This window comes from Anomalospiza imberbis, chromosome 3 (assembly GCF_031753505.1).
Source record: "Anomalospiza imberbis isolate Cuckoo-Finch-1a 21T00152 chromosome 3, ASM3175350v1, whole genome shotgun sequence".
Classification (NCBI taxonomy): Eukaryota; Metazoa; Chordata; class Aves; order Passeriformes; family Viduidae; genus Anomalospiza; species Anomalospiza imberbis.
This window is the reverse complement of record NC_089683.1, coordinates 112,453,792-112,468,967: the sequence shown is the minus strand read 5'-3', so window position 1 is coordinate 112,468,967 and position 15,176 is coordinate 112,453,792. Positions and strand designations below refer to the sequence as shown.

General features: G+C 39.0%; 1 protein-coding gene across 2 annotated transcripts in view; it reads right to left on the bottom strand.

Moving 5' to 3' along the window:
• Nucleotides 1-436: 436 nt before the first annotated feature.
• Nucleotides 437-15,176, bottom strand: part of PPP1R21 (protein phosphatase 1 regulatory subunit 21) — a 31,597-nt gene continuing 16,857 nt past the window's right edge. The window contains exons 12-22 of one of the 2 annotated variants that reach the window (XM_068186538.1): nucleotides 14,551-14,687; nucleotides 13,841-13,933; nucleotides 12,351-12,478; nucleotides 11,561-11,713; nucleotides 10,699-10,791; nucleotides 9,325-9,558; nucleotides 7,936-7,971; nucleotides 6,621-6,737; nucleotides 5,616-5,714; nucleotides 3,560-3,688; nucleotides 437-1,765 (exon numbers count right to left, since the gene is read on the bottom strand). In XM_068186538.1, coding sequence (XP_068042639.1) covers nucleotides 1,736-1,765; nucleotides 3,560-3,688; nucleotides 5,616-5,714; nucleotides 6,621-6,737; nucleotides 7,936-7,971; nucleotides 9,325-9,558; nucleotides 10,699-10,791; nucleotides 11,561-11,713; nucleotides 12,351-12,478; nucleotides 13,841-13,933; nucleotides 14,551-14,687 — 1,249 coding nt within the window. In that variant the 3' untranslated portion in view covers nucleotides 437-1,735. Of the gene's footprint in view, nucleotides 1,766-3,559; nucleotides 3,689-5,145; nucleotides 5,715-6,620; nucleotides 6,738-7,935; nucleotides 7,972-9,324; nucleotides 9,559-10,698; nucleotides 10,792-11,560; nucleotides 11,714-12,350; nucleotides 12,479-13,840; nucleotides 13,934-14,550; nucleotides 14,688-15,176 lie in introns of those variants that run through there. The other variant, XM_068186537.1, reaches the window with a different exon arrangement.

Below are 15,176 nucleotides of genomic sequence, written 5' to 3'. Positions count from 1 at the left end.
TTTTATTCAGACATGTGAAAAATGGCCTAAGCAAAATTAAAATAACTGGACTAGTACCTTCGGTGCAAGGTGAAAGCTCTCAGAAAAGGCAGCTTCAAAAGAATTGGAAGAAAGCAATCCCCAATCCTAAATGAAACAGTTGAAGCTGTATCTGCTTCCATAAAACAGCTGGAGAGAAAGCCAACATTTCCCAACCCTCATTAGCACCAGCACATAGTTCTTAATTCAACATCAGTAAGAAACCCTGCAGGCTTCTCCCCATCTCAACCACTTCTGTTTTGCATTTCTGAAAAGAAAAAACTATCAGAACAAAGAAGAGCATTGAGAGCACCTAGACCGATGTAACTACTCCACCAGGAACAGCTGGAACATCCCATCACAATGTCACACTCTGCAGCCTGGGCACAGCCAGAAGGAAGGGAAAAAAAAATCAAGCTGGTTTCATGTGGTTGATTTTATTATTACATACTGATAATACATTTCAGCACATCAGGCATCAGAGTAAACCCCCGTGGGACAAATAAGTGCCATAATGGAAATTATGGAACAGAAGACTGGTGTGCAAAGCGTGGAGCAGCACAGCATCTGATTAAAAAAAAAACCAAACAAACAAAAAAACAAAAAAACAAAAAAAACCAAAAAAAAAACCAAAACAAAACAAAACCAACCAAAACCTCAATACAAAACCAACAAACCCCACCCCCCCCAACAACAAATCAATGCTGTGAAAACTTGTGATATTAAACTTCACTAGGAAAAAAAAACAAAACCAACTTAGGAGAAGCTTCAGACAAACTTCTGAAAACACAAGGAAAGCCATGTGCATCCCCCCAGTGAATCCATCACAGCTCAATTCCATGAAGACCTTTTGCAAATTGAGTGCTTAAATCTTCTACACATTTCATATTCTTCTTTACTGTAAGAGAGCACAGTAAGCGGATCTATTCTACACACATGGTTTCACTCTTTTGGGGCAAAGGACAATCACAGTTTCCTCTAGCCTTAAACAGCTATTTCAACCAATATATATATATACACATACATGTGTAAACAAAATGTTACAGAAATGGCTTAAAGCAATTTCACTGAAGTAGCCCAATTCAGCCTTTTGTGCTCTTTACCTCAAAATCCAAAGTGCCAAATACAAGCAGGAAAGGTTTCCACTGTTGCAGTCTAACAATGATGCCATTTACTCCATGAATTTGTAAAAACCATTTCAAGCCACAATTCCAATTAATTCTAGAGGGCTGAGGACAGGAGTATTACATTTACAGTAACTGCACAGCTTGCATGGCCAAAAAAAGTCTCCAAACTCATTTTTAAACTGTTATTAACAAGTAATGGAATGTACATGTGCTGACCATTAAATGTAGAACTCAAAAATAGACACCTACTGCACCGATCCAAATCTGTTAACGCAGAAACATATTTGAAAATACACAAAACCTGAAGTTGTTACGTGAAATCAAAACCTGGTTTTAAAAAGTGCACAGTAAAAACTGAAGGTAATTACTATATAAATTATCCACAGTGTGTATTTCCTGGTTTGGAGCCAACATTAAGTTCTGTTTTATCTGTTACAAGTACTAAATATTTTCAAGCCATTTACAGCACCAATTCGGTTTTTACTAGACCCAACACCAGCCTCAGCTTCCTGGAACAAACAGGGACTGGATAATGAATGGTCACTATCTGCATCCTGTGCAGCAGCAGCTCCCAAAGACTCAGCTGTAAGCTATCGATTTTTGTTCTTTTTAGAATTTCCCTGCAACAAGAAACAAGCAGAGAGAACGTTGTCATTGAGGTAAGGAAATCTAGACAGGTAACACACAAAATCTGATGTCTGATAATTCATGCCTACAGCAAACAGGGCACAGTCAGACTGAAAATAAACACTCCACAGACTTCTCTAAGTTTGACAGATTGTAACCATTTGCTCTGAAAATTCCTCTATTTCTATAAGCACAACAGAGGCAAGTACCAGATATCTCAAATAAGCACAACAGTGCCTCACTACAACTGGAACTTGTGAAAGGAACATCCCAAGACATTCTATTGTATTAACACCACTCATATTTTAAGGGCACTGAAGGCAAGTCAAATCATAATTCACTTCAGGTGCTACTCCACATAACTTCTTATAAAATAATTGCATCAAATTAAAAATCAATCCCCCATCATGTTGTTTTTTTTCTTCCAAAATTAATTTTATTTTAATTCAGGTTGTATAGATTATTCCTAGTTCAGAACAGATTTGTCCCACAGCTAGCCAACTCACATCCGACCTTCAGTAATTCCACAAAGGAAATGTGCAGCTTAAAATAAAGTTTTGTGCAGTAGTTACTTGCTGGCAAATCTCAGTCTTCCTATTTCCTGAAGATAACATTTGTTTTGAATCTAAGCAACAACTCCCTCCAAGTGATAAAGGCTTTAACTGCATCATTTGGATTTCAACTGATTCTCCTACATTTGGTAACATCTGAAAACTTGTGTGGCTTCTGCTGGGAGACTCTGGGGTCCTTACAGACAGATTACCAATTCAAGTCTTAGCAGTATGGCAAGTGAGAAATTCCAGAAAACATTTTATAAAAACATTAAGTGCTATGGTCAGTATGCAGCCAAGAGCTTCCTTCTGGAAACACAGTGGCTTTTACACCACAAAGTCATTTTAAATGCCAAGTTAAAACACTCAGAAATCTGAAGAAAAGGAGGGGGAAGAGTTTAATCTAAAAAATAAAAATCATCATCATGGGATATTTAATCAGAACATGGAATTTTAAAAATTATTTTTACTTTTTTAATCCTTCAGTGACACCTGCTTCCATGCATCCCAGAAATAAGGAGAATGATGATAATTTATTTTGTTTCACAGTCAGACGAGTGAAGGGCAAAGGCCTTCACAACATCTGTTCCTCCCTAGAAGCATCAGAATAGGACATACCATGGTTTAATCACTGGCTGCTCAAAAAAGCAGACTTCTGTATTTTTCATCATTAGGTAAGTTAAAAATCTGTTTCTGACAAGTGGGTAGACTCCTTGCCTGGTAAAGAATTTAGTGTGCATTTCAAGCTCACAGAATACAAGTAGCTACTTCTTCATTCCTACATGAGGGACAGACGAGCTAAAACATGGAAACACAGAGGGAGACCAGCTGCCAAGGACAGAGTATGCTGCAACCAAAAGGAGTGCAGAAGGGACACTTCTACCCAGAATTACATCCTAACCACCCAGCCTCAACAGCTGGGTTTACAAACAGCTCCATTTTCACCACATTGGAACAAAAAAATGGTGTGATCTGCCATCAGAGGGTACACTTTGAGAACCTAATGTGAAGCAGTGACACGAAGAGCTTGTTCTTTCCCACACGTGTGTTTAGCAAGAATCTCTTTCTTCACTGAAACCTGAAGGAGCAAGTTTGCAGTTTTCTTTCCATCTGTCTCAAGAGTAAGAATTACAGCTTGTGAGCTGGTTGGTCCAAGGGCAGTGCTGCAGGAACACCAAATGTAACCCTCCCACCCGCAGCTGCAGCCAGGGCCCTGTGCCAGCACTGCCAGCTCACCTTACTGGTCATCTTCAGTGTATCAATCTCTTCCCTTTGCTTAGTCAGGGTTTCATTCATGCTGCACAGATGGTCACTCATCATGCTTAACTGGTCCTCGTAGCTCCTCTTTGTCGTCATCAACTCATCCTAAGAGAAAAATAAAATGACCAGAGGCCCTGGATACCTGGCAAAGCAGCACACTTCCACATCCACTTTAATGCTGAGTGTGTGCATGGTTTGTTCTCTTTATTTTTGTGTTGTTTCCTTTAGATTTTTCCCCCCGTTTTTTATGGTGCACATAAAAGAGTAACAGCTAAGTTTTCCACCACTGCTGCCAGCCTGGAAACAAGTAATGGTTATAGGGTTAAAGCAAGATATGTGCAAGAACACACATGGCATCCAAAACTGAAGGAATCACCACTCCACAGGCAGCTAGAGAGAGCTATGATCTCTCTGGGATTACAGAGACATGGGGGAATAGTGTGCATGACTAGAGCACAGCAGTGAAGGGATAAACACACTTTAGGAAGGACAGAAGGGAAGAAATCATGCTCTGTGTCAAGAAGTGGCTTGAAGACTAATAAATCTCGTAAGTAAGAGAACAACAGGGTGATATGACAGGCATCTGCTGCAAACAGATAAAAATCTCCCACCCACAGACCCTGATCCTCATTTAACTACTCTGACACATCCTGGAAGGGCAGCAAGGTGGAACACAAGCAACTGAAGGAGTTGTCTTGAGTGTGGCATAGAACTTCTTGATCCCAGTGATCAGTGGGACCAAGAGATGCTCTCTGCTGGACCTGTTACTCACAAATGAGGAAAAGCTGGTCAGGGATGTGAAAGCCAGTGGCAGCCTTGGCTGCAGCTACCATGAGTTAGTGGCATTCAGGATCCTGAGAGAAGCAAGATGAATAGTAGAATTACAGGAACCCTAGACTCAAGAGGAGTAGATTCTGGCTTCTTTCAAGGTCTGCTTGGACAGGTCCCAGGTAAAACTGCCCTGGAGGTTACAGGAGCCCAGGAAAGCTGAATGAACAAGGAACAGTCCAATGCCTAAGACATGGAGTGACTGTGGCAGAAGACCTGCATGGCTGAAAAGGAAATACCCAGTTCCACAGCTTGATCTGAACTCTCTGCTCTGACCAAAGGAGGGGGACAAATCACCTTCAGAGGACCCTTTCAACCTAAACAAGTCTATTATTCAGTACTATGCACACTACTAAACATATAAATGGTGTGTGCCTGCTCTCTTTTCCTCTGAAGTTTAATATGCAGCTGGAAATCAACATTTCATGTCAAGTTCAACGTTGATTGTGGAATTTCTCAAAGGAACAAATCAAAAAAGTGTTTAAAAAGTATTCTTCATGGGCACAACAGCTCAAAGCTTCTAACATTATATTCACAGCCTGTATGGAGCAATTTTGGTATTCACCATCAGAGACAGATGAACAATAATGATATGAATTAAGTGTAAAGAAAACACTAGAGGAATTTATGAATTGTGTAATTAATTTATACTTTATTGTACAACAGGCTTCTTTCTCAGCTGTGTGGAGGAGAAGGACAAAGGGACAGGACACTCACAGGTGTAAGAGTTGATTTTTGTTAACAACAGTTTCTTAAAGATAACCCCAAAACTATCTTTGCTTAATATTAAGGTATCTATATTAAAAAAATCCAGATCAACCTGGCATTCTTTAAAACTTTCAAACCCAGGTGCAAGAAACAATTAAGAATTCCTTGTTTCATCTGAAATCAGTCAAACCACCACCCCTTTGGACATTACATCTCAGTCATTTTTATGAAAATCCTTGACATCAAATGTGTTAAAACACACAGGTTTGGTCACCATAACCTTTTCTTGGAAGCATGTTCCACTTCCACTTTATACCTGGGATTTAAAGTGTATTATTTAAAGCTCTTCTCTACACACCACTAGAGTTTTTATATTCCACAGCGCAGGACCTAGTAATGGCATGGCCAGGCTAGATGGTTGTAATTTTTCTGCTCCAAGTTCCCCTTATACATGATTACAAAATGCACCTATTACATTACAGAGCAATTTACTTGCCTGTAATCTGGTGATGTTTTGACTGGCGAGCTTCAACTCTTCTGTGAGGGATTCCTTGGACTTCTCTGCCAGAGAAAGTCTTTTGGCAAGTGCTCGACACTACCAAGAGCAGGACAGGGAGGGTACAAGGGACAAAAGTCAGTTCCACTGTATTGCCTTGTGGCATCCTTAAGTGCTTGCTTTGGACTTCTCCATCCTTCTGTGAATCTTAGATTTCAAGAAACTCAGAGCTTGCGCAGATTTTTAAGTGCAGAGGTAATGGAATAGTTAACATTAAATGTTTCATTTTAAAGAGCTACCATATTGCCAATCCTGTAAACATTGTATTTTTCACGTAAGTGCTACAAAATTTCCCATAAGTAAAAAGCCACACAAACAACTCACTTCACACAAGGCTCAAATATCACAGAAAAGATGGTTCCTCCATACTATGTCAGCTTCCATTAAAAAAAATATTTAAGAGGATTTGCTCTGTTAACCTGGAGCTTTAGTGTATTGCACATCGTTTATTACACAAATCAAAACAGTCACTACTTTCAAGAAAAGTTCCCTCATGACTTGAAATGAAAAGGAAACCATAGATACAATGAATCATCTTGTTCATTCTTGCAGTATAACTTATGCCTAAGAGCCAATTTTCTCAGGAGAGCTGTTTCCATCATTTCATAATACGCTCAAATATTTTTGAATGACATCAGCATCACTATAAAATTAAGTCAAAACTTCCTTGGTAACTAAAGCCAGCTGCTTCAGCTTATGTGAACAAACCTATACATGACACACATGATACTTCTTAATACAGCCAAGACAAGGCTACCAAAGAATTTATTGAACATAAAACGTTCTTTTACAATATCTGTTTTTATGCATGCTAGACCACAATTGAGAACATTCCAGGAACAGATTTTTATAAAACATTATGCTTTATGCATTGAAACTCACTACCATAGCCCTTGCCTGTGGGAAGTGCAAAAAGAGATTTACTGTCCTTGCCTGCATGCTCACCTCAGCATGGAAGTGCACTGATTTGCTGTCAGCAAGCTGCAGGTGAGAGGTCAGCTCTGCTATCCTGGCCATGTAGTGAGATTTTATCAGGTCTTCACGAGACTCAGCATCTGGAGCCTGGCAAAGAAAAATTTAAGCAGACAACATTTATGTTTAGAAGACTGAATATCTGAATCACAACATTGCCTCTATACAGACTTTTTTCTTCTTTCCTTCTGAGCCCTGGCTGTTCTATCAAAAAGTATCAAATTCCCCAAACACAACAGATGAATTACTGCAGGCCACACTGCAATCTGTCACTCTGATGGGGACTCCTAATGTCAGAATTCCTTACAGGACAAGGAGCTGACTGAAGAGGTAAGAACTTAACTTGCTCTGATAGATCAAGTGTCTGATGAAGATGAAAATCCACTGCAGAAGTGAACAGCTTTCACCTACATGAAAACTTACTGTCTCTTCCCAAAAGAAAGAATTCCTTCACATTTCTGTATTTCAGAAGTGTTCAAAAGTCATAACCATTACTAATGCTGCATGTTCCAGAAGTTTCTTTAGACATTTCAAATTAATAAAAGAAAATAAAAAATAAAAAAGCCCAACAACTCAGCAGTTTACAGACTAGCCCAGTGGAGTCAGCTTTCACATGATTTGTCATTACCTTCAAGTTCAGCACTGTGCAGAAGCCTTTAGGGACTTGTATCAGTTATCATCTAGCCCCCTAGCCCTTTTTAACCACCCTTTCAAAAGACAAGGAGGAGTGAAGTAAACTACACATCAGTTCCCTGTGGTATCAGGAAAAGGAAAGCAGTGAACCTTACTCATTATAGCAGGGCTAAATAAAGTGAACCTTACTTGTTATATAGCAGGGCTAAATAAAGAGCTAACATTGAGTCTGAGGGCTGGCTCAAGGTTTGTTTCAGTGTGACCTCTGCTTTGCAGCCCAGGCACTGCAGCCAGGGTCTTACATGCAGCTTGAGCCCTTCCTCCAGGGTTAAGAATTGAGGCTTGGGATACAGTTTGGGCTACTGAGGCACAGACAGACCAGTGCCTTCCTCAAATTACAGAGAGCATACCCTGAACTCCAGTTCACACTGCTCCAAAATGCTTACATGGGCCAAATACAGTTCACTAAGAGAAGAAGAAAATTAAAGAACACGAGGATTTCAGAAATTTGACCACTTAGTATATAAAGACTACAGGGTCAACTCGTGACATTATACAGGAGTATTCCTGGTAATTAGACCTGTGGAGTAAGTTTAGCAGAATCAGAATTGAAGTATTTAACAGATGGACTTTACTAATGTTTAAAACAGATTACCTTTTCATTATCAGTAGTTACAGTCAACATTCCAATCTAGAACAAGGAAGAAAATGCACTTAATGAAAACTGCAAAAAAATAGATACCATAGCTTCATTTTGGTTTCAGTCATAGAAGGACTTTGAATTAAAACAATCTTGCAACAATTCAAACTGAAACCAAATTTAAGTACTTCCACCTGTAACATAAACAAGAGTGGTCACATGAGAGCCTTGAACAGAATTAAACCTGACACCAACTCTCAAAAATGTATCTCCTGCCTTAGGAGGTACACAGGGAAAAGGCAATAAAAGCAACAAGATGCAGCTGGGCTCCGATGGTTATGCAACTGCTTGATCATATGAAACTAATTCAGAGCCACATCAGCACACTGAAACATCACTTGCCATGTTTAAGAGGAAGGAAAGTCAACCTGGATTTCTTGAATACCTTCCAAATCCCTTCCTTTCCCTTCTGACTAGTAAGCACTGACAAAACTCTACAGGAGCAGTGTAAGCCAATACCTGGTTTCATGAAAGGAGATCTTCCCAGAGAATCGAAGGGGCTTTTTTCCCCTTGATCTCAGTAGGACTAGAGATTCATGTTTATGGGAGACATCCATACAGTATGTTGACCTGCGAGTAACATTCTCATCAAACTCCTAAGGAATCAAATAGAGGATCAAAACCTCATGATGCCAGTGTACTTCAAAAACGGGGATTTCAAAACAATCTACTGGTTACTTTTATCCTGGAGCAGGAAAGTGGGGAGGACAAAAAAAAATTCTATTGAATGTTGAGTGGATTTATTATTTCTTACAGATGACATTCCTGTTAATACCACTATGCCACTTCAGAAGTGGAATTCAGGGGAAAGGCCAATTCATTTAAAATATGTTAGTAAACAGGAAAAAGCCATTTACCAACACAGAAGAGCAAGGAAAGAATGCATGCTACATCCAAAAGCAATTGCTGAACCCTAATTGACCCCAATAAGTCTTCAAACCCATTTACAAACTCTACCTACCTACTTCCATTTGCTTTAACATACCTAGAGATGAATTAAAGTATTGGAAACACAGGCCCAACCCGAGAAACACACCACTTGCACAGTTTCCTTACTACAGACAAATCAGGAGGTTAAGCACCTATTATTTCCCCCTCAGTTACACAAGGACAGAACTACAAAAATACCTTCACAATGCTAAAGACAGCGAACAAAGTCTCAAAATCCAAGAAGTGCCAAACTCTGCAGAAAGAATTTGCAAGCAGCTTTGCAAATACAAGGACCCCAAGAGTGAATGCTTTTCAATACAGTCAAAAGGCTTTCATTTTTAGTGTTCCATTGATCAAACAGCACTGCTACTAAAGAAAGTGGATTTTTCTCTATTGAAGGGAAAGGTCACTTACCAGACTGGTGCTCTTAATAGGTTCCCTCAGACTCTTTTCTGTTGTTTCCTTCTTTTGTTCTGCTATATTTGGCAAAACTGAACGCTCCTGGACAGTTTCAGTTAAATGTCCACTAAGAGAGTTCTTCAGTTTTTGGTTTTCTTTCTCTAGCTTAATTTTAGCTAGCTGAGCCTCCAACATCCAGTGTTCTTTTTCTTGTTCAAGTTTTGCAATTTTCTCCAAACTCTGCTGGACCTTTAGGAGGGAAAGTTTACAGTCCAGGTTATTGAACCCAGGGAGGAAAAATCCCACACACAGGAAATGTTTGAGGACAGTATTATTTTAAACCATTACATAAGTGAGCTAACAAAGTGCAGCAGGTAAACAACCACTGTTTTGAGCTGTGTGCTTAGCTGTGGTTCTTTGCCAAAAATGGCCACATTATTTAATTAGTTTGAAACATGAACAGCTCATAAAACTGGTAACATTGTACTAGGTGAAAAACCAAAACAGGGAAGAATTTTATGAAAACTTGAAAGGTGTGTACCTGGCACTATCACTACCTTTTTCTATGCTAGAAAGACAAACTGTCCCCTCCCACGCAGACAGAACCACCCACTTTGTCCAGGTAAGAAAACAACTGTGGAACAGAACACATCTAATCACTGCACATTTCTGCTGAAATTCATTTCATTCCTACTAATACACTTCAAATACTGATAACTACAAAAAAAAAATCAGCAAAGTATTTGCTCCTGTAACAGGTCAATAACAATGAGTCAAGCACACACTGAGTATACAAACTAATAAAGAAGTTTAAGTATTAATTAGTTATTCTCATTCACATGAAGCAGTGGACAAACTGTACAGGTCTTTTAAATACACTTAATGAGAACTGCAATTTTAAATGTTACCCACCCTGTTTCACGCTCCAGAAAAAAAAATATATATATTTGCATACTGGAAGATAGAAACTCTAATCTATTACTCTAACTGAAAAGAAAAATCAGTGCTCTTAACCAGTGCAAATAATTCCTGCATAGTCCAAAAGAGGACTCAAATCAGTATACAACATTAAAATGAATCCTTCAGCATGCCTTATTCCTGTCTTTATTTTGCATTTATTTTAATTATTAAAGATTACCTGACTTCTTGTATTTCCAAATGAAGATATCAATGGCATAATCCTGGCTCCTGTATCTACCTACATGTACATCCTGCAGATAACCCAGTCTGACAAGGGTTTTACTTTCAAATCTCTACAAGACAGCTACAGGCTAATTTTAAGGTTCAGCACATTCATATATACCTACAAATGACCACAGACATAAATGTGGAGACTTTGACACAAGTTTACCTCTACAAAACACACTGCCATACATGTTAGCACAATACCTGTTGTGCAAGACCTTCCCTGCTTTCTGTAGAACTCAGGAGAACTCTGCGATTGGCTAAAGCCTCTTCATAAGGCACTGAATCTGCACAAGGCTGCAGAAGAATCAAAAAAACCCTCTCAAAACATGTCACACGCTAGATGAGAACATGCATTCTATTTTTATTTTACTACTTTCCTGGGAAAAAAAAAAAAACCCATGTTCCACGTGCTTACCGGGCAGTAGGAAAAAATGGTTTGAGCTCTCAAGAAATACTGCCCCAAAAGGTACAGTTGATTAAAAAGTGCTCAGAAAGCTCTGAGTGTTAATTAATGATCAAAGGCATCTTACAGTCCTCTTTACAGACATTGCAGTAAAGTGATTTAGTAACAACTGCTAAGCACATCACTTAATTGTTAATTTTAAGGGAGGCAACAGGGAGATCTGGCTGCATTCAGTCCTTTGGTTCAGCACATTTTCTTCAGGGTACCTCCTTTTTTTTTTTCCCTTTATGTCTTCCAGTGAATGCAAGTGTAAGAATATGTTTTCATTAGCTCAATATTCCTGGTGAATACAGGAGGAATTTACGTAAGTAGCCAGCCTCTTCTCCTTGAAGTCTTGGCACAGAAATAATTAGTGGAAATGGGGAATGGCAGAAATGGCACATAGCCTCAGTTGTGAGGGCAACTACATACACTCCCTACAGTTCTCAGTAGCATTATTGCACTGAGGGCTCCACTTCCTCAGCCAAAACCTGTTGTTCAGACAATCTCTTCCATCCCAAACCCTGCAAATCCTAAGTTTGTGTTCTCCCTGGCAAAACCATCAACAGAACCATCAACAGAACCGTGCTCCCTCTGTGCAAGCGTGCTGGCTGAACAAACCTTCTTCAAGGACTTCATGAAAGCAGCTGCCTTCTTCTTGTACTGCAGCATGCACTCAGCTGAGAGAGGGCTGATGAACTCTGCTCCTCCCTTAGGGCCGTAGCTCAAGGAGGCGCTGAAGTGATCCAAGTTGTTGCTGAAGAACGAGGCCATCTAGACACATCAAGAGAAGAGGCGCTTTCAATTAAGTTGACCAGAAGGAGCCACTGGAGGAATTAGTCTTCCAAGAGGCAAGTATTTAGTGCAGCTGGACTTAACAAGACTTTGAAACAAGCTACAGGCTCTTCCATGTAACTTAGACCTTTGTGGCAAGCACATTTCTCTCTAACTCTCATATCTAACTCCACAACTCGTGACCCTGTTCTCCAGAGTCCAGACACAGGTGGATCCGACTGGCCATCAGGCCCAAACAATCCACCGTGTTCCAACCAGGCATTCGCTCTAGGTAAACAATCTCCAAACACATTGCACAAGAGAGAAACAAGGAGCAGAAATAGAAATTGTTTTCTCTTTCACTTCTCTCTGTGCACCTTTATAAAAATCCTGAGAGAGAGAGAAATATGCTTGCCACAGACCTTCCTGACACAAAGCGTCCTCTTCACAGGATCTACTTTTATCACTCAGTCGTTTTTAACTCATAGCCTGAAAATAACTCAAGAATCAACATGGCCTTACAAATTATTAAGATCAGAGGCATGCACAGATTTTCTAAATCATTCAGCTAAGTTTATTTTTTTTCTTAAAAATCTGCACAAGTTAAGGCATTGTTAGAAACAAAAATATCCATTACCTTGCCCGCTCCGTTTGTTAAAGCAGCAACAGAGGATAAAATACAGTCATTTGTAGTTATGAGTTTCTGTGTGGCAGTTGGAACTTCCTGTTCTAAAGCAGCTTTCTGACTATAGTGCTTGGAAATATCTGGAAAATGAAAAGCACATTTATGCCAAATTAAGAATAAAAAACTTCTTGAAAGTCACTCACAAAAGCATCTTAGCCTAAATATAACAATTTTAACAACACCAATATTTAAAAAGAATCAAGTATTTATCATGTAAGAACATTCTCAATGTGGCCTAATTAAAAAAAAAAAGTAGTTGACAAGTGAACAATGTGCACCTATTTCAAAACCAAGTAGTATTGCTACAGAATGGACAAATCCCAGCTCATCACCACCACAAAGTGTAAATTTCACAAATTGTAAGCTGAAATAATCTTAAGAAGTTCAAAATTAGTTGGGATTGAGAAAGAAGAGAGAAATCAAACATCTTGGGGTATGGGAGCGTGAGATATTAAGAAGAGCATTTTTGTTCACAGCTAATGAATTCTACTGACAGTTTTCTTCTCTACTTCTATTTTCTGTATTTCCTTTAAAGTAGAAGTCAGATTGACTTTACAGTATAGCAACCACATTAAGAGGTAGAAGATATTTTAAACTTATCTATGCTACAACACTCTTGATTTAAGGTCCCATTTTGTGTGAGGTAGAACCTTAAATATTTCCTCTTTTTTTTTTTTTCTTTAAAACAAGGACTCTGCAAAATGGGGCCATACTACTCATGCTATTCAGAAAAAAAATTGCTTTAAATTAAGAAAGCTTAATGTTTAAACAGCTGACTAGTAAAAATCCAGTTCATCTCTATAGATTATTTTCTCCCCAGAAACAGCTACATGGTACTGAAATTCTAGGACATGCAGGAATATCAGATTCAAAATTCCGAGTTTTAACCAAATACCCCTTCACTGAAAACATAACATATCCATGCTGTTCTGATAAAAGCAAGGTAAACCATTTTCCAGAAGAAACCAAGTTTCAAAAAGAAGTCAAGACTTCTTTGTAACCTTTGGTTATATATTCATGTTAAAAATAGTCATCACCCTAAAAATAGGAAGGAAAAATTCCAGTTTGAAGGCAGGTACTAGGTCAGTGCTACATATGCAGGGGGAAATATATACATTTCACAGCATTCCATTCTGTGTGCTAGTTTCAGGAGAGAAATGAAGCTCAGAAAGTAAAGTGATACTGCTCAGGAAAATCTGGAGAGCCACAATTAAATAACCCAGCAACTCTGAAGAACAATGCTAACAGAATGGAGGAATGAAAACCACGCATGAATGTCTAAAACAAGTGGTTAGTAGGTTTAGCTTCTTAGCTTGTAAAAGTAAAACAAACCAGATTTATCACTTACAATACAGTCAGCGCTGTTGCAGAGAGAGTGCACGTGTGCTATACTAAACAAGAAAGCAGCAAAGCTGAAACGAGACAACATTCCCAACTCTCACCTTTTAAAATGTCATGGAATCCATGAAGACTTGCAGCAATGTTTGTAAACACAAAGCTGTAATTTGTCCTAAGGAGTCCTTCTGGTCTTGTACCTAAGAGTAACACATAAGGAAGAGAAAATCACAACACTAAGACTTGACCATGAATGAAAAAAGCTTTGAAAACAATTCAGTTTCCACCTACGTAGTCCATTTGCATGGAGTATGAGCCATAACAGATTAATTTTCTTAAATTTCCCCTTCAATATTAAAGATATATATACACCCAATTCTGGCAGAGCAGGCAGGTGAAAGACTTTCAAGTCCCCTCTTTTTTATTCTGATTTCATAAATATCAATTGTGTTGGTCCCAAAAACCACACATACAGAAAAACATGCTCACAGCTGTAGGAAAGACAATCTGGGCCTTTCTAAAGAGTGAAGACTGAAATAACCTGAAGCTATACAACAACCATTTCCTACTGCTTTTTACAGGATGCATTTGGAGACACACACACACACAGGCTTTACCTCATTTTATTCAGTCATTACCAGGAGAGTTATAATAACCTTATGAAAACGAGGGGCTGGAAGTGATGATTAGTAGGAAAACATAGTTTATGAACCATTTCATAATTAAGAGGTGACAAAAGGTACACTGTCAATCCTACTGTAAAAACCCACAGAAAACCACTCACAGGGTAGCCAACCAAGCCACACCTGACACTTACTTGGTAAGGCCAGAAGGCTGACGTACGTGTGGAGCTTCTCAAAGACTGCAGTCAACCTTTTCATGTCTCTGTGCAGCTCCATATTTCTAGCTCTTAAAGCAGCTGTGCAAAGAGAAGACTCACACTCTTCTTCCAAACTAGGAATATATGAATTATTTTTTTTAAAAGCAAGCAATTGTCTTAAAAATAACAAGTTCACGAGTTTTAGAGCACATAGGTGTTCTCTACCACCCCAGTCCAAAGCAACAGCAGACCAGGAATTGATTTTAGACAGGCTAACACAGCACATGAAAGTTACTGTGTGCATGGCCACTCCTAGGTGTTTCTGTCACAAGCCAGGAATGACTTACTCTCACAGCAAGGAACTGATTGCAGCAATTTAAGTTTGAAGACTCTTCCCTCTACTACATAAATTCTCTATTGCTTCCTAAGGAGCAAGAGAACAGGTAAAAAAGGAGGCATAAATCAAGGGGTTTTTCTTCCTTACTCCAAACCCTCTCTTAAAGCAGTTCTTTGCACCTATAATTCACCTTTCTTCAATCAACTCAGGAACAAAGATTTTCACAGCAGAAAGGGATGTACACCTAGCCAAGTTTTACCACACTGACACATTTACTGATTGATGA